General features: G+C 29.5%; 1 protein-coding gene across 2 annotated transcripts in view; it reads right to left on the bottom strand.

Moving 5' to 3' along the window:
• Positions 1–373: 373 nt before the first annotated feature.
• The window catches only part of LOC107439276 (uncharacterized), a 288,195-nt gene continuing 265,534 nt past the window's right edge, over positions 374–23,034 (bottom strand). For both annotated transcript variants that reach the window (XM_087154669.1, XM_087154670.1), the window contains 11 exons: positions 19,075–19,203; positions 17,436–17,564; positions 13,451–13,579; positions 12,412–12,540; positions 11,094–11,222; positions 8,880–9,005; positions 8,671–8,799; positions 6,969–7,097; positions 4,523–4,648; positions 1,934–2,068; positions 374–941 (listed from right to left, as the gene is read on the bottom strand). In XM_087154669.1, coding sequence (XP_087010795.1) covers positions 892–941; positions 1,934–2,068; positions 4,523–4,648; positions 6,969–7,097; positions 8,671–8,799; positions 8,880–9,005; positions 11,094–11,222; positions 12,412–12,540; positions 13,451–13,579; positions 17,436–17,564; positions 19,075–19,203 — 1,340 coding nt within the window. In that variant the 3' untranslated portion in view covers positions 374–891. The remainder of the gene's footprint in view (positions 942–1,933; positions 2,069–4,522; positions 4,649–6,968; positions 7,098–8,670; positions 8,800–8,879; positions 9,006–11,093; positions 11,223–12,411; positions 12,541–13,450; positions 13,580–17,435; positions 17,565–19,074; positions 19,204–23,034) is intronic.

Below are 23,034 nucleotides of genomic sequence, written 5' to 3'. Positions count from 1 at the left end.
TAATAAAATAAAATAATAAACTGCAATAGCAAAAACTACTAATAAAATAAGTTTCTTATTTCAAACTTCTAAAATATAATGGTTATTATTCAGTGACATAGCATTTTTTTACTTTCAGATGTAAAAACCTTGAAAATTTAAATTTTAATCATGTGTGTATCATCTCATGTTTATTTTTTTAAATACTTGTACACCAGTTATAAAATTCAATTTTATGCTTTTAATCCGTTTTATGCTGTGTGTATTAGCATTGCAATTCATTGCGGTTGTGCTAAGCAATATCACCCATTGATCATGACACAAAAAAAGCTTACATTGCATATATTTTCCTTAAGTTTAGCCTGAAATAATTAAATCAAATATTTTAACAAAATTTTAGCCTTCTTAAGTCTTTTTTTTTTATTGATTTCTTATTTCTTCAATTGTAAGTTCTTAAAAAATGTATCCAATTTTGTACACATTCAAAATGATATAGAACAAAACATTCATTTTATCACCTAATGACAATCTATGTACACTTAAGCAAAAATATAAATTAATTCACAACAAAATATTTGAAACACATGACAGTAAAACATTCTAAATGGCACATTTTCAATACCAAAACCATGCAAAGTAGAATTTTATGGCTGAGAAAATAGTTCACTTTTATAGTTTATCAATATTTAAATATCAACACTAGCTTTTAAGTTCTTAAGCCACAGCAATTTTCAATTGCTCCCTATAAATGATAATCTTCTTTGTATTGTGTCTTCATTTTTTTGGTAAATTTCACAGTCCTGAGTTTCATTAAACATTCTTGGCACTTGATTCAAAAAATGCTCATTTAAATGATTTGTGTAATGACTTCTTGATAAAGTTCTTTAGAATATATTTTTTAAGCTCATCGGATTAACTGATGCCAATGATAATATCTTCATCATAAGGTCCAAACAATGATCCTGAAAAAAAAAAAAAAAAATAGAAATTACCGAAAATATTATCTTTCGCACCAATTTCAATTGTGACTAAATCAATTATGACTTATTAGTGACTAAATCAATTATGACTAAAATTCAGCAGTTATGTTATATTATATCTATCATACCCCATATTCAGTTTTATTCATATAGATTAAGTAGAAAGTGGTTAAATATGTTTGATTTTTATTGCATTAATACCTGGGTCACTTATTTTTAATATTTTGTATGTAAGTATTAAAAATCAGGAAACTAATTGGAAAATAACTAAAGATAGCGTTTTTATCAGAAAAGTTGAAAATCCTTTAAATAGAAAGATGCAATGTAGAGCTTCATAATAATTATCTAAATCAAAAATTATATGAACTAAGAAAAAAAGTTCTACTCTTACAGTTTAATTTGTGTATGGGTGTTACTCATATCGGTATACATCCAAATCAATAAAAAAAATCTATGTTCAATCATAAGTTAAAATCAGTTTTAAGAAATTAATAATTTTTTAGCTAATATTTAAAGGGAAGAAATTTTTAGATCTCAATTATATTTATTTATTTAGTTATCATTATTATCATTTGCCTGAAAATAATTACCGAATTTAATAAGTACTTGAACTAGAACAGCTTTTTTTTGGAAAAAAATGGTTACATTCTTAATGATACGTTTGATGTATGCTGCCATTGCGAAAATGTATACTTAGAAAATATTTATGATGAAATAATAAATTATTATTCTCATTCTCGCTGCCGCATCTTTGTTCCAAATTTAAACAAATACTGATTTTACGCAAAGAAACAGGCAAGTTTGTAATAGGTCCGTTTTCAGGCAAAAAGAAAGAAAAAAAAAACGCACTGTAATGAGTCTGTTAACCAACCCTAATTTCTTCTAAATCACACTGTAAGACTTTTTAATATCACCCCCTATGAGAGAAGAATAAAGAAAGTTATATTCATGCTGATAAATTAAACACAAATTACTGTTTTCAATACTGCAAGTCGATCCAATCCATCCTGATGTACAAGTGCATTTGCCAGTTATCGGATCACATGTCCCTCCGTGTTGGCACTTGCAACGCTGGCGACACCCAGGTCCATATTTGCCACTGGGACAAACTTCAATTTAAAAAAGGAAAAAATTAATATTTTTTTCCATGTATTCATTTATTCGAAAAGTATTGCATTGTTACATTTTATAAATATTCACAAAAAGAAAACTGATGCTTAGTTTAGAGATTTGTTTCAAATGGACTTATACGAAGAGCTTAGTGGAAGAATAGGTTAAGTGTCATTTGGAAAGCAGAAAGCACTCTAAATATCAGATTTGAGAATATGTTATAATCAGCTATAAATTAAAGAAAAATATATATTCTTTAAAGTACACAAATAAGGCAGACTTTAATCGAAAGAGAAGTTTTGCAAACAGCTTCCTGATGTTTAGGTAAATAAAAGTAGATTTTCTCAAATAAATTTAATGAAATGTCCAAAGGTATTTTTCTTTTAATAAGTTCTCCATATTATTTAAGGACTATTTTGTAACTAAAATTAAAAGCTTAAAAGAAGAGGAGAGCAATTAAAAAACATTCCCTCTAGGGATATTCTTATGAAAATAATGTGGTTACAATCCAACTAAATATTTAAGATGAAGTTCGTAAAAAAATAAACGGACCACCTTAAATAACTTTTGATCTAGCAATCAGACCTTCACGTTCTAGGACTTAATTTACTGGTTCAAGAGGTAATCTCAAATATGCTATAGTCTGTTTAGCGATAACTGATAGTGAAAGTAAACAAAGCGGGGTGATATTTGGCACAATACCGTTGTCTGCTTGGCGCTGGAATAATGACAAATAGCGCCTATCATTCAAGCAAAAATTCTGATTTCTTAAATGGTTGTTTGTTACGCCGTGGTGTCTTTCTGCAGGTGTTTCATGAGCGATGTAGAAAATAAAGTGATGGATTTAAGTCCTCATAAAAAACGGCAAAAGTAAGTAAAGCTGAGAAGGAAATAATATTGAACATTTATGAAACAGAAGTGCATTCAAAACCAGATGTTCCAATCATTGATGTGGCTGATCATGCAGCTTCTGCATCGGGAGTTAGCACAGCTTCTGTTTTCAGAATTATTAAAGCCTATAAAAGAGATGGTATATTACATTCACCGAAGAGGACTAAATCTCGTAAAACTTTTTTGGATGACATTGATGATTTCGACAAAAATGCTGTAAAAAGAAAAGTTCATGATTATTTCTGCCGTGAACCCATTGAATTCGAGGTTTACAAACTGCTTTTTTTTAGTAGGTTAAGTGGGTATATTTTTCTTAACAAAAGATTTTGTGAGACATATAAAAAAGTTCCAAGTTTCGTTTACTGCAATTCTTTTCGTAATACTTACCTTTAGAAAAATAAACAGTTTATAAATACAAAAAAATGCAGTTCCTTCAAATATGTTTTTAAATCAATCGTTTAAGCATAAAATTATTTTAAATATTAATAAATTTTTAAAAAAATTGTAATTATGAAAATAAAGAGTATTTTTTTAACATATTCTTTCAATTCTATACGACTTTTACGCTGGAATTATAAAAGTTATGTTTTGCATGGATATTTATGCAAAATATATTAAAACTAATGTAATTTAAACTTTAAAAAAAATACATTAAAACTATTCTCAAAATAAAATTATGTGTTTACTGAAACAATTAGAAACTTATTTTCCTGTAAATATATTAATTTTGCACTTTCTTATCTAATTTTAAGGTATCAAAAACCGAATATCGTTTTCGTTTTTCTATAAAAGCGAAAGCTCTGTCGATTCAAACGAAATCGCCCATTCAGCGAAGGAACCGTTAAAGTGGCAAACGTTGGCGATCAAACAGTAACCCTTATGTTTACTTGCACTATCAGTTCTCGTTGAACAGACTAAAATTAATTAGTTTTAAAAATACGACGTTTTCAAACTTCGATTTCTCAGGATCTATTCGACCGCTTTGGCTCAAATTTTGTATTTTGCCATTTAAAATTGCATTCTTTAAAATGATGGCAAAGATTCTATGACTTACAATTCAAAACTTTTTCGACTATTTTTAGAAAAAAAATAATAAAAAAAATATATAATAATAGTTATATTTTGCATGGAATTATCTTTAGTTAAACGAATTGGGAATTTAGTTAAACTATTGGGACCATATTTCCCAGATTGCGGCAAACTCTTATAGTTTGTGGTCACAATTCCGAATTCGTCGAAAAAAAAAGTATGTTTATTCAGAGAAAGTACGTTCTTGTGTCTGATTTCGTATCTTAGAACATCATCTGCACTAATTAGTGAGCATATTTGATTTCACTTCCTCGAAACATTAAGATACGATTAGCAGATCAAAAGTTATTCAGGGTGGTTCGATTTTTATTTTAGGTCAGTTTTCTTTTACATAAAATTAGAGGACATTAATGTCTCACTTTGGCCATTTGTAGAATTCTTATTAGTATTAAGGTTTCAAAGCGTAATATTTTGTAATTATCAATTCAAAAAATAGAGTAATTTTTAACTGCAGATTAAAAATATTATTATACCTTCATTGCAGAAAGATCCAGTGAATCCTGGAGGGCAAAGGCATACCCCAGTTGTTGGATCGCATGGATGACTTCCACAGCGACATGATTCTTGGCAACCATGTCCGTAAAATCCTTGCATGCATACTGAATAAAAGAAAAATTAAAAAAAAAAAAAATTATGATGGACCTTTCAAAAATCACGTTATTTTTCTGTATGATTGCAAAAAGCAGGGCAGAAATCAAAATCAAAATTTGATTTATCAGTTTTTGTTCAGACATTAACATATAACATAAAAAATAACATAACACATAACATACAAAAAAGATAAAGAAAGCTATAAATCTATAAATTTGTATAAACTAAAAGCAAGAATGATTTCTTTTTTGCAGACTAGCTTTTCCCCCCTTTTAGTTCAAGCTGTTCAATGAACAAAATTTTTCAAACTACATTTACAAAAATTCAGAAAAAGACAAAATAAGTAAATAACATTTCAAATAATATATCAAAATGTTTTTGTTATTACCACTGACATCAGTTTTTGGTATTGGTTTTGAAACGCTCCTGTGTGTCGGCTGGCAGTGTGTCCCCTGATGAAGCTGACACACATATCTTAAAATATTCTTCGTTTTCTGCTAGAGTTGTGTTTCTGACTTTCTAAATTATCGAAAAAAAGCTAGCAAACAATGCAAGTCTTCATGGAATAAATCTATAATCATTAATTTGTAGTGAAAGGAGAAGGTTAAAATTACGGTGTGCTTTGTGTGTAAGGAAATACACTATCAAAAACTCTTGCCTAAGAAATTTTTGAAAGATAGTGTTGAGCAAAGATCAGCAGCAAACAGCAAAGCTCGAGTGTATCCATCAATGTGAATCAAAAATATTGAACTGGATGAGCGTGGCTTCAAATATTGACTTATTAACCTTAAAAAAATTTCTTTTTCATCTAAGAGATAAAAAAAAAAGAAGCTTTAAGTTCGTTGTTTCCGTTGAGCTTGAAATCTTAGAATTTCTGAAGAATTCACCTGTTCTCAAGCAAAAACTTATCAGTCATTGGCTTGTTTTCAACAGTTTCAGAGACTTGTTTCATTTATTAGAGACCAGGGGAGAGTTGTTTTTAATTTTCTCTAATTACTCTAACTACCTGAAAATCAACTATTTCCAAGTCAGCGTCCTCTCAGAAAAAATGCAATTTTATATTTGATACAATCTCGTAAAAATATAAATAATATATTTTTTTAAAGTAAAAGTTATTTTTAGGCTAGTAGCAAACCATTCAGAAGAAACAATTTTCGGTAAAAAATATTGCATGAAGTATTTGATATCTATGATTTCTGGAGTAAAAAACAGTCTTGCATTTTTCTTTTCTGCTTAAATATTTTAAAATTAGTTTTTTAAGAATTGGTACAGCTTAAAAGCTGCTGTTTAAAATGATTTGTTATCCACATTGTGTCTCCAGATAGTCTTTTATTATTATTTTTTTTTAATCAAAAATATACTTTAAAGAGAGAAAAAGTGAGGCTGTTTGAAATGCAAACGATTGATTATTTTTATTTTTAGTCCTTGGTTGTTGCATAAAATAAGACAATAATCTACAATATTCAGAAATTGTGCAGTATTTGAAAATTATTATGTTATTTTTTCAGAAAATGCGACTGCAAAATGTATGAAGAATATTCACAATATATGAATATAAAAGGGCAAGGGCTATGTAATGAAACTTTCTGGCAATTACATATTATTTAATTTTTGAAAAATATTTTCTTACATAATTAAAAAAAATGGATTCTGAAAAAAATATTCAGCTCTGAGGATTTATTTACGCTCAACAATGAAAAAATAAATAAATACAAAACGAACGAATTTTCCGCTATAATTTGAATCCCTAAGTGGTATAATAATTGGGCTCCAAGACAGTAAAATTTAAGTTTTTTACATATTTCTTTTTGTTTTCTTTCAAAATGTTATGAATAGCTAATTTATCTTTAAGGATATACCTTGGTGGATTCATTGCATTTTTTTTTTGTATTTTCCTTTATTTTTGATCGTATATAACACATTTAAAGAAGAAACTAAGATCGTAGATCTAATTTCACTTCATTTTAACATAAAATTAAAAATGAAGAAATATCAGCAGAAATATTTTATTCATTACAAATTAATAATTCCTTTTTTGTAAGAATTCATAATTCATATTCCTTACATAAATTAAAATTTATTATAATTGTGAAGTAATAACATAAATAGCGTATTTGATTTAAAAAAGTTTTAAAATCGTGTTTTACATGTAGCATTGACTTAAATTTTAATAGGTAATATATAAGAATAACAATAAAATACAAGGAATGAAGGAATAAATTATAAAAAAAAAAATATATATCTAGGCATAAACCCGTAAATAAGTTGACTACTAATACAATGCACAATGTGTGGTCAAATACAGTTTACACTGATATATTTTTTTACCTTTTTCACACTTGAGCCCATATTGGCCGGCAGAGCAGCTACAAGCACCTGTAGCAGGATGACATAATGTTGTTCCAGAACATTCACACTGTTGTTGGCATGATTTTCCAAACCACCCAGTAGGACATTCTAAATGACCAAATAATAAGGAACATAAAAATCCAGAATTTTGTTAAAGCGATATTTTTATTTATTAACTCTTAGGGTGAAATAGCAATTTCATAACGAGCTAATAGATTTTTTTGAGGGGGGGGGGGACACGAAATTACCCGACTCAAATTCGCTTTAAACGCAAATTATGGTCAATTTAAAAAAACCTCTAAGATTTTTAATTTTTTTATATTTAATTAGAATTTTTTTTATAAATCATTTTAAACGATATGTTACTATTGATAATAAAAAATAACTGGCGTGAAACTCCCGAGTTTTCCCCCTTGTAATCATTTAAAAACTTCGAACATTTCTGCTTAAAAATAATGCATCAATAAATAAACAGTTAACGATGTAAAAAAAAGTATATTTTTGGTTTAAAAAAAATATTTTGTACTCTCAATATATAAAAAATCAATGTGAATAAGAAAAACGTTAAAGGGGGGAAGAAATGCGGTTTTTAATTATGGCGTGGTTTGGTAATGGCGACGAAAAACCGATACCTTCACAAAAATAAAATTCGTAAAGACCATTTCTCAAGAACTATTCAACCGATTTTGTTCAAATTTTGTATTCTGTTATTTAGTAATTTGTAATTTCTGTTATTTCTGTTATTTCTGTTATTTCTGTAATTCTGCTATTTCTGTTTCTGTAATTGCACAAAATATGAAGTTAAAATTTGTATTACTCGCAATTGAAAAAAGTTTTCGGTCCTTATTATATAAATAATAAAAACAAAATAATTTTTAAAATATATATCTTATATGGAATTATTTTTTTTTTATAAATGAATCAAATTGAGTGCAATTTTTTAAAAATTTATTTAAAAACTTCCCGAGAAATGGCGTAATACACAACAAGTGAAATTAAACAAACTTCTGACCACTCTCTTGACTTAACAATTAGGACCGCGCTTACAAGATTGCGGATACTATCCTTCATTTTTAAGTCAAAAATCTAAATCCGTCGAAAAAAAGGAACGCTTATTCAGAGAAAGAACGTTTTAGGGTCCGATTGCGTAACATAATCAGCATCTTGCACAATAGCATTCATGAGGTCACTTCTTTGAACGATTAAGATTAGCATTAGGGCCGGGATAACCTGGTCGGTAGGGTGCTGGGCCCATGTCCGAAAGTTCGTGGGTTCGAATCCCACCGGCCGAAGACTCCTCGTATATTAAATGGCGACTGATGCACGTCAAATCTGTCGAGTCGCAAAGTCCTCCATGTTCCCATAACAAATCAAAACCTCTGGGGGTACTGGATTGGAGATAGATCGTTCTCTGATTCAGGTCAAAATTACGATCTGTGGATGAATGAATGAACGGATGTATGAATGGGTCCACTCTATTGCGTGACGTATGGGTGTGGTAGAAGTCGAATTCCTGGTCAAAGATGGCACCCCTCTGCCTAAGCAGGCATACGTCAACAACAACAAGATTAGCATAAAGATCCTGAAAATCCTATCGACTGAAGAAAAGATATTTAGGGTAATATGGGGAGGGGTAGGTTTTCTTCGCAACTATATCAGTAAAATAACAACTAGTACTTACCATATTCACAAAGGGGTCCAATATATCCATTAGGGCAATGGCAGCATCCTGTTACAGGATCACAAGAGGCATTGTGCTTACAATGGCATTTCAGTTGACAGTCAGGGCCAAAAAACCCATGAGGGCAACCTATAGTAATAAATTTATTGAACATAATTTCTTTTGTTGATTGATAAGCTTGATAATTTTAGTGAAAAAATTATTTTTACCATCTAAACAATCAGATCCTGTTGCATTCGGAGGACAGAGACATTTCCCTGTTTTAGGATCACATTTATTGTCTCCACATTGACATTCATTTTTACAATTGTCACCAAATTTTCCTTGAGGACAAGCTAATAAACAAAAAGAAAGCAAAATGTTAGCGTTCTTAGTAAATTTATGTTCACTTGTTTAATGTAATCATGGTTTTAAATTTTATATACTTAATTTAAACGGGTAAGTAAACTTAATCATATTTAAATTAAACAGGCTGTCCCAAAAATGACCGAACATTTTAAAAATCAATTAAAAAACTAAAGAATATGAAAAGGTACTGTTTGCTGCACTATGCAAAGGAAACTAAATATTTGTTCTAAGAAGTTTTAAAATTAGTGACTAAGCTTGTCAACAGTTGGTGCTGATGACTGGAAAACTATGAAATAATATTATAGTGCAGGCTAGAGCCCAGAACTAAAATATTTGTACTGATGCCAGTTAAGAGGCCTTTCCTTTCCCAACCGAACTTAACTGTCGAAAGGGAGACTGAGAGGAAAAATTCTAAAAATGCTTTTAATCCTCTTTATTAAATTTTCACAAATAAATTGATGATGGATATTTATTCTATTTGACATCTTATTCGTCATCTTTCGATTTATGTAAAATACAAAGTGGCCACCCAATCCAGCTTGCGTAGCCAGACTTTCAACAAAAATAAGCACCTTTTAAGTAGTTTTTAAGCACTCAAAAATTATTTTTAATCACTTTCCAAAAAAAAAATCATAATTAGGATCTTTGCAGTAATGAAAAAATAATTCTTTTCGATCGTTTAAAGTTCTTAATTTATAAAAATTAAATCAATAAATTCAAAAACATTTTCAAAAACTTTAAATTATCTTGATAAAATAACTAGTTTCTGATAAATATAGCAGGGAAAATTGCAAAAACCATGCATTTTTTGTAATTTAGAACGACAATTGATACGGCAAAGAAGAAAATCTCTTTTCAAAAGATAAAAAATTAAGTACTTTTCACAAACCCCGAATAAAAAAAGCACCTTTAAGTTCTTTTCAAATACGTATTCTGAAAATAAGCACCTTTAAGCACTTTTTAAAACGCCACGCACCCTTCCAATCACAATTTGAGATATAAACCGTGTGGTATTTTAGATTCTCTATTAACTTTTTCTGACAAAATTATGAGAATACGATTCTGCAATAGTATACAGTTGCCTGTTTCCAGATTTTCGATAAGTATCTTTGCTTTTATGCAATTAACGTCAAAAGAATTTTTTAGCGTCATCGAAATCGGTTTTCACTAGTGTTTAAACTGGTGAAAACGCTACCAGTGTTTCACCGGTGTTTAAACTGTAATAAAATCAGATTTTAAAAAACCTAAGAATTGAGAAACGTGTAGTTTTAAATTTTTTACTCAAAATCACAAAATTTTGTTGCTTTAAAGTGTCGGGGAAAAACTCATAAAAGCTCTAAACAATATCAAACGCTATTTCTCCTAATTCAATAAAGCGACCCCTTTATTTTATGCTTTTTTTTAAGGGTATTGTGCTGTCAAATAATACTATAGCACCAAGAGTTTATTAAGTACAAAGAAAAATATCGAGAAAACGCAAACTAAAAATTTTTCTTTAAATAAAAGATTGCAAGAGTAGATGCCTCTTAATTATGTGACTGCGTTACGCAGTTGATGCAATTGGAGGTTAATTTGAAAATTTTGTTTTGTAATTTTTCACAGTTTGTAGTGACATCTGTAATATTAATTAAATTTGGATAGTAAATTTGAATTTGATGACGTAATATTTTGACAGGCTTCTTTTCAAGAGTTATTAATTTTATGCGGGCTAAGTAAGTTCTTTACACTCCTATTTTTAATTCTATATTAAAATACTTTTAAAATAAATGCTCGCCCACTTAATTTTTTTTTTGTTTCATGCTAAGCAGTAAAATTCAACCATCATAAAAGTTCTTAAATTCAATTTAAATATTCACAATAAATTGAGTGTACATATAGTTTTTAAGTGCTTTCTCTTACTCCTCATGTTCTAGATCTTTCTTAGATATTTTTAAATATCAATATTACATTTTTTAAAAAAAAATTTTTTTTAGTGACTTATCGTTTTTCATATTTGATAATAATCCTTTAAATTAAGTGTATCTGAAATAAGTGTAACTTAATTAAATATGATAAATTTTTACAAAAAGCTTTACTTTCTTCACAAGTTTCTCCTGTAAAGCCAGGTGAGCAGATGCAATTCCCAGTTTTGCCATCACAAGAGGCCCCGTTTTGACAATGACATGTCTGAAGACAATCGTCCCCATGATATCCAGCTGCACATTCTAAAATATCAGTTAGGTTTCAGAATTAGCACGAAAATATCAGAACAAATAAAACATAGATCAATCTTCAATAAAGGTTAAATGCAGATATAGCCCAGTTGAAGAAAAAGAAGAAGTGCTGAAATCAGCTATATTGAGCCGATGAAACTGACTTTATATACTTTATATAAATTTTTTTATATGACTTATAAAAAAACGGGAATTATAAACTCGCTCTGTTCCAAGAACATATAGTGGTCTTTTTTTAAGACAAAAGACCGTTTGTGTGCCACAGAATCATGCATTTTGTGTTTACACAATTATTAAGAAAAATAGGTGATTTTATAAAATTATAGTTTTTCTTGATGGGCTTGAGAAAATTATCAGGAAAACATATTTTTTGTTCCTGATAAGCACCCTGGGGAGCTTATCTTTGTTGGGTAAATACAAAATGCATGATTCTGTGGTACCTGTGGATTCCGTGGTGTAGAGAATATATTCTTTCAATTTTCTTTCTCTCAAAGAATTTTTTATGGTAATTTTCTCTCACAAGAGGAAATCATATTATTTAGATCTACAAAATGAATACAATAAATTTTTAAATGTTGATCGCAAAATTTTTTATAAAATTTTGAAGATGAATTTAATATTTATATCTAAGTTGAAGTGCTAAACGAAGTAGTGAATGAAATCCAGTGGTTCATATAGTGACCATGATTGCTTCTGATATCAGTACTAAGAGGAATATTTTATTTTAATCATTTACTTATTAGAAATCTTTTTGTAAAACATCACTTTAGCGTAGATGATTCTAAGAAGACACTAGAATTATTAATAGCCGTATAAATTAAATTGAAACTTATCTCCAGAACTTCAAATCATCATTCGAAATATAGCCGCCTAATTAAAGAACTTTCAATAAAACTGAGTTATCTATACCTACTTTACGTTTTACTTATTTTTTTTTAATCATAAACATCACCTTAAATTAAAATTTTCGTTTCAAGCCTAGATTTGAAAACTTTTCATAATGTTTTGTCATTTTTCAAAACATTTTTAATGCTTTCATTTTCTTCGTTATTTTTCAAAACATTTGTGATCTTTTCAATTTTTGTGAAAGAAAGGAAAGCGATATAATAAATTTACATTTTCAGTAATAATAAAGTGCGATGATGAAAAAAAGAAAGTAAACTAAAATGTTAAAACTTACTATCTTCACATAATGAACCTGTGAAGCCAGGCTTACAAATGCATTCTCCATTTACGGGATCACAATCGGCTTCATTTTTGCAAGAACAGCGCTCTTTGCAATCCGTTCCAAATGTTCCATCAGGACACACTAAAAAGTTCATGTATTCAAATAAACACGTCAATTAAGAGTAAAGTATGTTGAGTTTTTGTTAGCAATGACAAGGCCATATACTTAGTAATATTATAACATAAATATAATGCATAGTGTGACAATGTCTAAGCGTTATCTAACAAAAAATAAGGAAAATATGCAATAACACCTAAGAAAGAAGAAATAAATAAAAAAAAAGTTATACACCAGAGAAACTCTATTTAAATTTTATGCGCATCTTACTAAACTGTATGTTTTATGAAAGATTTCAATAAGTATAAAGTTTTAAATGATGCGTTGCAATATCAAAATACAAGGATTTTTTTAAAATATTATTTTTAGTTTTAAGTTAAGAATTTTGTGCAAAATTTTATTCCAAATCCTCACTATTTTTTTTCTAAGTAGAATTATCTTTCATAAAAATGTGATATTTCAAAGCTAAAATTCATATTTTAGTGAGTTGTCAAGCATAGAAGTGAATTTTTGATTTTTCTTTGGTTCGTTTTTATCGCAAATAATCGAGAATCCTTTTGTATGTTACATGTTTATTTCGAAAAAGTGCCTGTATTTATTATTATTATTTTTTGTTGTCAATTAGGAAAAAAAAAATCTTTACAATACATTAAGTAGAAGCAAAAGGTGATTTACCGTAAGAAACCGTGTTTCACGCTATTTTCGGGAGGTTTCTATAACCTGCATTTTACAGCATGACTGCTACATTTTCTTTTTATTGCATATCCATTTCGAACAAATTTTAAAAATGCATTAAACTGTTTGAAGGTTCTAGACAGTTTTCTCGAACTTTGTTAATTCAGCAAAATATTAATGGGTTCTAAAATTTAAGTTTTGCCGAAACTTAAGCCATTTAAAGATATTAAAAACTAAGAATGAAACAAACTGAACAAACTTTTGTCACACTTAGGCCCTTGGAATCCAGGTTTGCAAGTGCACTGGCCATCAACGGGATTACAATGATGATTTGGAGAACAAGTGCAGGTCTTTTTACAATGTTCACCGTAACTTCCCTCTGGGCAAGCTGAATTAAAAAATACACGTTTCGTGTTATTAAAACGAATAAAGTACTAAATACATTTTACTCAATTGTTGCGTTTTTAATTTTTGTTATTTAAGCACTATCAGGACCCCACCCTGAATATTTCAAAAATTCGAAAAAAATTTTATTGCATTTTTCGAATCTTTGTACCCGTCCTAATGTCTGTCTAAAACGAATTCTCGGTAGCTAACTTCGTTTGGAAGTTATACCGGAAAATAGAGCGCCGTCGCTAAGCAGGTAGAAAGGCCCGTTCGGCCGGATTAGGAGGGGTGACATTCTTTTTGTGTCTCATCCATTCTGTTGACTGTATATAGAAACTTATTGTAGGCATTTCATTTATCGACCATTATATATATGAAATTAAACGTTTTCCCCTACCATAAGTCAAAACTTTAAACGCGTTTTTCTCAAAACGCTGTTTTTTGACCTGACCTAATGTTTTTCTCATGATCTATACAAGGAAATAAGCTGTTCTTTATTTTAAATTACGTAAAAATATATTCTTTAGAAAGTAGCATAGGATTTTTCCGATATTTTAATATTAGTATTTTAATGAATATTTTTTAATGAAAAACTTAACTTTTTTTTTAAGTTTGCCGCCATTTTGATAATTTTGCGAATATCAAAAAACCGCTATGCTACTTTTAAGATAATGTCTTTATGTTTTAGAAAATCTAAACAAAATCGTTTTCCTATGTTTCAGGACTTCTAAACTTATGAGGCCAGTGAGGTGCTACTTTTTGATAACCAGCCACACACGGAGCTGCCACCAGCTTATTTTTTATTATTTTGTGAAAGAAAATTTTTTAAAATAGACTTAAATTGTAGCTAAATAACATTAAAAAAAACAAGGAGTCTCTGCATTGTCTCTATTACTTAAAAAAATTCAAGAAAAGCGTTAATATTTTACCATCTCAGGGTGGGGTCCCCCCTTAAAGGAAGTAAAGCACTTAAGGGAAGCACTGAGGAGCACTTAAAGGAAGTAAAGTGTAGATTGATGGAGATTTGATGTTCATTGTAGATGCTGTAAGTTTTATAGTTCAAACATTGTCCTTTAATCATGTTATATTTAAGTAAGCAAAGTAGTGGATAATTTTAATGTGTGCGTACTTGCTTCATGCAGCAAATAATAATAGAATTTTGTCAACCACCACAAGGATTAAGTTTCAACGACAATGTGGCTGAGAATTTGCGGCGCTTTAAAAAGCGACGATACATTTGAAAGCATCATGATAAGAAAGAGTCAGATGCAAAAGCAGCACTATTTTTAAATGAAGCTGAAGAAGATTCAGTACGTACAAGTATTTAATACTCTGAACACTACTGAAGAACAGAAAAATGATTATGATGCAGTGATAAAGAATATTGAATTTACACAGCGCCAAAAAAAAAAATACTGTTGTTGAAAGTTTTATTTTCTTTGGGTTTATACAATGCCAAAGAAAAATACTGTTGTTGAACGTTTTATTTTGAATTAGCAAAATCAAGATAAAGGGGAATCATTTGATTCGTTTGTAATTGACCTAGAAAAGTAACCAGATCCAGACAGAGTAAAATACCAGATCATATCAGATCCAGACAGAGTAAAAGTTATCATAGATCTAAAACAGTCGAAAAACAAACATGAGTTACAAAGAATATTAGGAATGCTTAACTATTTGAGGAGATTTGTGCAAGTTTGTCTTGTATTACAACATCATAAGAGAGCTCTTAAAGCAAAACGTTGACTTTCAATAGGTTCCTTTAAATTCAATTTATTGGTTGAAAAATGAATTGAAAAACTTAATTTCTAGAACCTCGAGGGTTATTGCATTGCAAAAAACTCATTACTCTACAAGCTAAAGTTTTAAGGATGGATTGGGTTATCGTTTGTTTCAAAATGGGCAGCCAATTGTCTTTACACCTTGTAGCTTAACAGATGCAGAAAAGGATTATACACCAATTGAAAAAGAATTTTTGGGAGCTTTATTTGTCGCAAATAAATTTATTTTCACATTTATGATAACAAATTTTAGAAAATAACTGTGACTATAAACCATATAATATAAACTATAAACCATTGATCCGAATTGGTTTCTACAAATAAAAATATTGATAATGTTTAATCTAACAGGTTAGAAAAAATTAAAATAAAAAATTTTAAATATCAACTGAATTTAAATGCTAAAATCTTATATGATTTTTAAAATTTGAAAACAAATTTTAAAAAGATGGATTTTGCTATTAATTAAAATTTTTTCGCAAATTTTGCTTAATTTCATTGAATATTCTTTAAGTTAGAAAGAAAAAAACGTAAGACAAAAAAAAAATGTTTTTTTTTTTAAAATTATATAAATCCTTTATCTCCATAAATATTTAAATTAGGTAATTATTGCAAATTTTATTTAATTATTACATAAAATCACCGAAGTAATCAAGACAAGCTACAAGTTTATTGCGATATTTTCTGACATATTGTGTACTTTTGTATGCTTTTTCTCTTTTCGCCTTTTTCGTTCGTAATTTATTGCCAGTCCCTCAAATTTCTGAAAGCTTTAAATTTTATTGATAAATATGAGAAATAATATGAACTATGTGCCTCTAAATTTTAAAAATATTCTTCTAAGTATTTCTTGATGTCAAAAATTGAAATGTTCTCTTCAATTATTATAGGTTAGAGCAGGGGTCGCCAAACTTTTTTGATCATCGACCCTTATATAATTTTTAGAAATCTCCATAGACCCCCATAAAAGTAATTTTCTGTTAATTAAAATAAAACTCTATTAGATACGTGTTTGTACATTTATTTTATGATTTTAAACATTTATTAAAGTAATAGTACATTGTGTAACTATAGTTTTATGAAAAATATATTAATGTTGAAATTTAAATACCTTAATATTTATTAAATAATAAGTAATTTTGAATAAGTAGAAATAATAAGTAAAGTAACTAAAGATTTAGTGCTTATTAATCAATGAGATTGGTGCGCAGGGTGTTTTTTTTTGCAAGGTTCGCTATATTGGGTTCAAAATTGGTCAATTTTAATTTTCGTCAAAATTTGTCAATTTTAATTTTCGTTAAAATTGGTCAATTTTGTAATTTTCGTAAAAAAATACAAAGAGTGCCATAGTTTTGTGGCGGGCTGTACATTAATTATATATTGCTGCCATCTTATTAATGCTTACCTTCTTTTTTTACATGCATTGATAATTAAAATTGATATCTAAACTAAACGAATGGTTTTATCGAAACAACAACTAATTTTCCAAAACTATAAAAGTTTTAATAATGACGCTGCAAATATTCAACACTGTTCACAGTTTGCAAAGATAGCTGAAACTGCGTATGATATTTGCGTTTGTAGCGTCAATGCTCGTCACACGTGACATTTGGACAAGCGCACATATGCATATGACTTATAAACCAGAAGTGCAGAGTACGTGCCACTGCGCGCTGGAACGTAAATACTTGTTTCACCCAAATAAATATACGTTTATTAATTTATGTTTTATGAAGAAACTGATATTAATTCAATTATAAAGAAATTCACAAATTTTACATACTTAATTAGGTATGTGTGATTTGTGTATTAAGAACTGTTTTTTCTTCGACCCCCAATCGACCCTTCCGATTTGGATCGACCCCCATTCGACCCCCTGGCTCAGATCGACCCCCGCTTTTGTTAAATAGACCCCTGGGGGTCTATATAGACCACTTTGGCGACCTCTGGGTTAGAGTATTTCATAGTTATATTTTTATTTTAAATTACTTTTTTTTGGTACATTCTATTCTGTGTCTTATTATTTGTTTAAATGATATATCTCTATTATTTTATAATTCTGATACCAATACTCACTCTGTTCGCAACCTTTTCCTGTAGTTCCTGGATCACATGAACATTTTCCTGTAATGTGATGACAAGGTTCATCTTTCCCACATAAGCACATATGAGAACAGTGGGCACCGAAATGACCATGAGGACACACTAAAAGAAATTCATAATTTATAAAATTTTAATTTATATAATTATAATTTATCATATATATCATATTCATAATCATGTTATACACATGCATGTTAATTTCGTAATATGATAGGAATCCTAAATTTTACTTGCCAATTGATTTAAATTTATTTTTTATACAAAGAGACTTTGAGGCTAAGAACTGAGAAGTCAGTTTCTTTGTTAATTTCTCTTTAATTATGAAAATAAAACTTTTAATTGTATAAATAAAAATATTTTTATTTAAGATTTGTTTTTCTTCTTGTTATTACTTTCAACCTTTAAATATAAACAGTATGGAAAAAGTTGTTACTAATGTCACTTGCCAATACTAGCAAGTTTGCTAAGGGAAGGCAGAGTTTGTTTTTCAGCGTCACCATCTATGGCCATGAATAAGACGTCAGTCACACATACGTCACATCCCACTTTACAGGAAGGACCATCCTCCATTCATTTACCCACAGATCGAAATTCTGACTTGAACCAGAGAATGATCAATTTCCAATTCAGTATCCCCCCAGACGTATTGATTTGTTATGGGTATTTGGAGGAATTCGTGGCCCCGACAGATTTAACGTGCATCAGTCTACATTTAATACACGGGGTCTCTTCGACCCGTGGATTCGAATTCAGGAACATAAGCCGAGTGTCCTATCAGCCAGGCATAAAGGAAAAGTAAATACTTATTGAAATAAATGTTTCACTTTAATCTAAACGAGATCATAATACTTTTCTCATTCATCATAATGCTTATACTTTTACTCTAAATACGAGGGGAGCCCGAAAATATGTTCCATGGCGACTGTGGTCAATTAATTTTCCCACAAAATTACAAAGTACATCGAGACACATTTGTCGTACCATTTTATAAGCCTCAAAAAGCCCCCCCCCCAGGAAAAATCTAGGCTTAGCATACCGAATAAATGAACAGCTTTGTACGACTTTATTGCGTTTAAGGCGTCTTTCTCCGAAATTTATCCTCAAAACCGAAAACAAGTGGAAGTCACTGTGGGCGAGATTGGGACTGTACGGAGGATGGTCAAGGCACTCTCAACCAAATGTTGTTATATAGTTTGGCGTCGTGATCGCCGAGTAATCGAGTTGTGATCGCATTGCCATCCAACAACAGAACATCAAATGTGAGATTTTCCCCCCGAATAACCTCCTTCAATTTCGACAGTGTGTAACAATACCACGAAGCATCGATGGTCCCAACTTCCAAATAGTTCAGCAACGAGAGCTCCGAGATCAGACTGATAAGCTTGTTTCCGCTTTGCGTATACGTTGCGACAGCGCCATCTGTTCTATCAAATAGTGCCAAATGGGTATCTTTTATGCTCGATTGCTGTTCGATTTCCTGTAGAAAACTAGAGAGGAAACTTATTTTTTGACCTCCCTCAAATTAAAATTTATTTGAAACAGCATTTGAAAAGAAATTATAGTCTGTTAACTATAACTATTTTGTTATAAATCGTGTGAACTTTATTTTTACCTTTTTCACAGTGTTGACCTTTATAACCTGGTTTACATTTGCATCGTCCATCTTTTGGATCACATAATCCATCGTTTTGACAAAGACAAACGCCTTCACAAGCATAACCATAAGTACCATTGGGGCAAACTGTAATTTCATTAAAAAAAAGAAAGATTCATTATGTTTTAAACAAATATTACTGTGCAATCAGAAGTGTCAAATACAGAAATTTTTAAAAAATGAAATGATTAATATGATAATAATTTTAAAAAAATTACTTTTTAGACAAAGACTTTAAAAGAAATTAAATAGTTTTCTTGTGTTCATGCTACATAAATTATAAACTGTTTTTTTAAAAGAAATCAAAACTTAAAAACAAAATTTAAGAACAAATAATATATACGAGGTGTTTTGTAATTATCACTTTTAATATATACTTTAAAAACATTGCCAAAACTGAAGCAACAATTATATGCACAGTAAGAGTCAATAAGGAATATTTGAAAACACGGAAACATTATTATCCAACAAATCACTTTTGATGAAGTTCGAGATAAATATAAAAACTTGTTTGATTACCAGAGTAAGCTGAAACATGGTAAAAGGAAATTGCAAGAAATGCCTTTAAGTTTCAATTGGTAATTAAACTGGTTTCGATGTTTTCCAACCCTCTTTCCTCAAGGATTTGCCATGCTGGGATGGCTAAGTGAATAGAGCTCTTACTTCTTAAAGAAGTAACCCTACTTACTTCGTAAAGCGTTCATAAAGGAACACCCTGTATATTTCCCGAACAGGTGCTGCTATAAGAGAGTACTTCTAAATTATATTGCAATATTAATAAATTAATCTTCTTCTTCGAAATGCTGAACTGATGACCTTGATAATAAGCATTCAAATATACCAAAAGTGGCAGAAAAAATGAAATTTTACAGAACCAGTGAAGTTAGTATTCAAAAATAAATGCTTTAGTAGCCCCCAAGGTGAAAAGAAGTAGTCTAAATCAGTGTTTCTAAACCTTTTTGTCGCCGCGGACCGTTTATTGTCTACATTTTATAATTTTACCGCTGTCTGCTGGGGAAAGGCGTTGAATGCTTATATTTCAAACCGTTTTGATTTAATAGTTTTAATTTAATTGTTAATTAAATATGCCTTCAAAATGAAATACAGTTACATGCGTTGGTGAGGCTTAAAGTCTCAGAGCTCCCGGTAGTCTTCTCGTTCGTTGAAAATCGCACAAACCAGAGAGAAATACACCACAGTAAATAAAATGGAAATAATTTAATGTTTCTCGAGCTGCCCTGTACCGCTCTACGGACTGATCTACGGACCGCTGGTCTAAATAGTTGACCCCAGAAATAAATAATAGTATCTTAAATAGTATCTTCAGAAATAAATAACAGTGTCCTAAATTCTCTGTAGGGGTTTCCTCCGCTTTCAACAAAATATTTCATTAAGCGGTGGAGAATTAAATTCTAAAATTTGGAGAATTTTCGGTAATCATGCCAAAGCTTAAAAGGCTTACCACAAGGTTGGTGAATGTAAGTGGCGTCGTACTGTGAACTTTTGAATCATTTATATGTATTCGTAAGAAAAAAAACTTTGAAACCATTAAAAACTTTAAAAGCATTTACAGAGTATTTTTCGAATTCCAGAGATTTTAATACAATGTAATCAAGGATATGCAAAGTTTAAATCTATAATTTTTTGATGTGCTTGATTCGCGGTGATTCGTCATTTTGCAATAATTTACACGGCCATTTTCGCACTAAGTCAAAATTTCCTATTTGAGTAAACACTTCTTGATGCACCGATTCCATCTTAAATCCACTTCTTTTTTAGAACGTTTTTTCGATTGATCTCTCTATTTTTTTCGGCCACATCTACGTTATTTTTAAATACTACGTTATTTTAATTCGCTACTATTACAACACGCGAATTTTTAAGTTCATCCCTTTTAGATCTGATAGAATCGTGGCTGCTCAATCGTAAATCCACGTCTTCCGATCGTTTTTATCTACTTTCTTTGACTATTTCCAATTGTTTTTTTTTACATGCTAATACTTTTAATAGAGCACACAATTTTGTATGTGAGCAATCCTTTTTTCAATCAGTTTGCGATAATACCATCGCAGTCCGTTCATTTTTTGGTTATTTCCATATGGTTGGTTTTTCAAATATTCTGATTTTTTAATTAGAATGGATAACTAAATTTTGATCATAACTCGTTAATTTGGCAATAATAAATATTTCAAATAGTCGCCAGATTTGCAAAAATTAAAAATAGTTGTTTCTCACCTTTTGTTTTTGGAAAAATAATAACCACCGTATTAATATCAGATAGTTGTATAAGCCCTGCAGATAGGACCGTTAAGAAGTTCATATTTATGATGATTAATTTTTTTCAATTCTTTATTTAGTTTTATTATAATTCATAAACTTTTGTTTAAACATTGTTAAACTTCATTTAAATTTATGGAATAAGGATTGTAAGTTAATATTTAAGCGAGGAAAAAGTAAAAACCAAATGAATTACTGAAGAAACATTATTGAGGATAGGGTTTAAAAGCATGAAAACCACTTTGAATACCAAGGGAGATTTTAAGCGATTAAATTTTAAGTACCTTAAAAATTTCTCCAGCACTTAAACAAGGTTTTAAACTTTTTATCCTAACGTTCACAATAATAATTCTTAGATTTTGATCTAGTCATGTTTCCCTGATTTAAATATCAGTTTTTTACGATTCTTAATATGTGTATTATACATAAATTTTCCTGTTTGACAAGGGCTGTAATTACCGAATACACTGTATATTTTATACATGATAATTAGTTATTAAAAAATGGTAATTTTTAATTATCAACGGGCTATTAGATAGTAAAATTAACCAACCGGACAAGCAAGAAAATAACTATCGTAGTTTAAAATCGAGGGTGTTCTATTTATTGAAAACATCGTATGAGATAGCACTTATTTAATGAAATTATTATTCTATATAAAAACTATAAAACAATATGTCGAATTAACTCAAAAATTGGGTTAACAGTAAATATTGTGAAACGTGATTTATGATGTTAGATACTCAAAAATCACTCATGCAGCATAAATTGTTAAATTAATAGTTTTTAAATATTGCAGCATTAAGAAACTTCAAAACAAGAAAAATGTAACATTTAATGGGTTTAGAAAAGGGTATGTTCCGTTAGTACATTCAGCGGAAAGATAGACTAGATGTAAATAAAAAAAAATGCATCACTTGGCGACTTTAATCGCACGTTTGTCGTGGCGCTAAACAGGCGGTGAATATTTGTTACCTTTTTTTATTGTTATTTGTTCCTTAATGCAGACTAAAGTATATTTAAAAGCGATTCGTCAAGCTCAATCAGTTATTAAGATAAGTACATTATCTTACATTGTTATGCTTTAATTTGTTTTAAAATTAAAAATCAATTATTTACATTTATAAAAAAATTGGTTATTGTTTAGATAAAAATTTGCTAATAATATTTTTATTACACCTTTAATATGTTGCTTTATAAGTTAATGGAAAATGTTAATATTTATAGCTGAATTTTAATCTATCATTTTATTTACTTTTTTGCAGCTTTATTAGCAAGCATAACAACATAAAATTAATCAGTTTGCAAGTAAGTGGTTTATAATCGCTTAGTACTTAGAAATAGAAATTCGAAGTTTAATTGTATTTAGTTTATTAAAAAATATGATTTTATTGTATTCTGAATCAACCATGCATTCAATTATGAATCAACCATTGTGCGTTATCACAAGCAGAATAACTCCACTGTAATTCAATCTGTAAAACTTAAAAAATCAGAGAAAATTCCCAAAAGTGGCAAACCTGATCAAGATTCTGACAACCTATTAGTTTACTTTCGGTCTATATTTTCCTTGAACGCGCCCTTATATAGCTCTCCAATTCCATTATGTAGTACTCTAATAATCTGAAGTTAAACATGGAA

This window comes from Parasteatoda tepidariorum, chromosome 11 (genome assembly GCF_982258835.1).
Source record: "Parasteatoda tepidariorum strain Cologne lab strain chromosome 11, Ptep-v5.0, whole genome shotgun sequence".
NCBI lineage: Eukaryota > Metazoa > Arthropoda > Arachnida > Araneae > Theridiidae > Parasteatoda > Parasteatoda tepidariorum.
The sequence above is the reverse complement of the archived record's forward strand: the minus strand, read 5'-3'. Positions and strand labels throughout refer to the sequence as shown.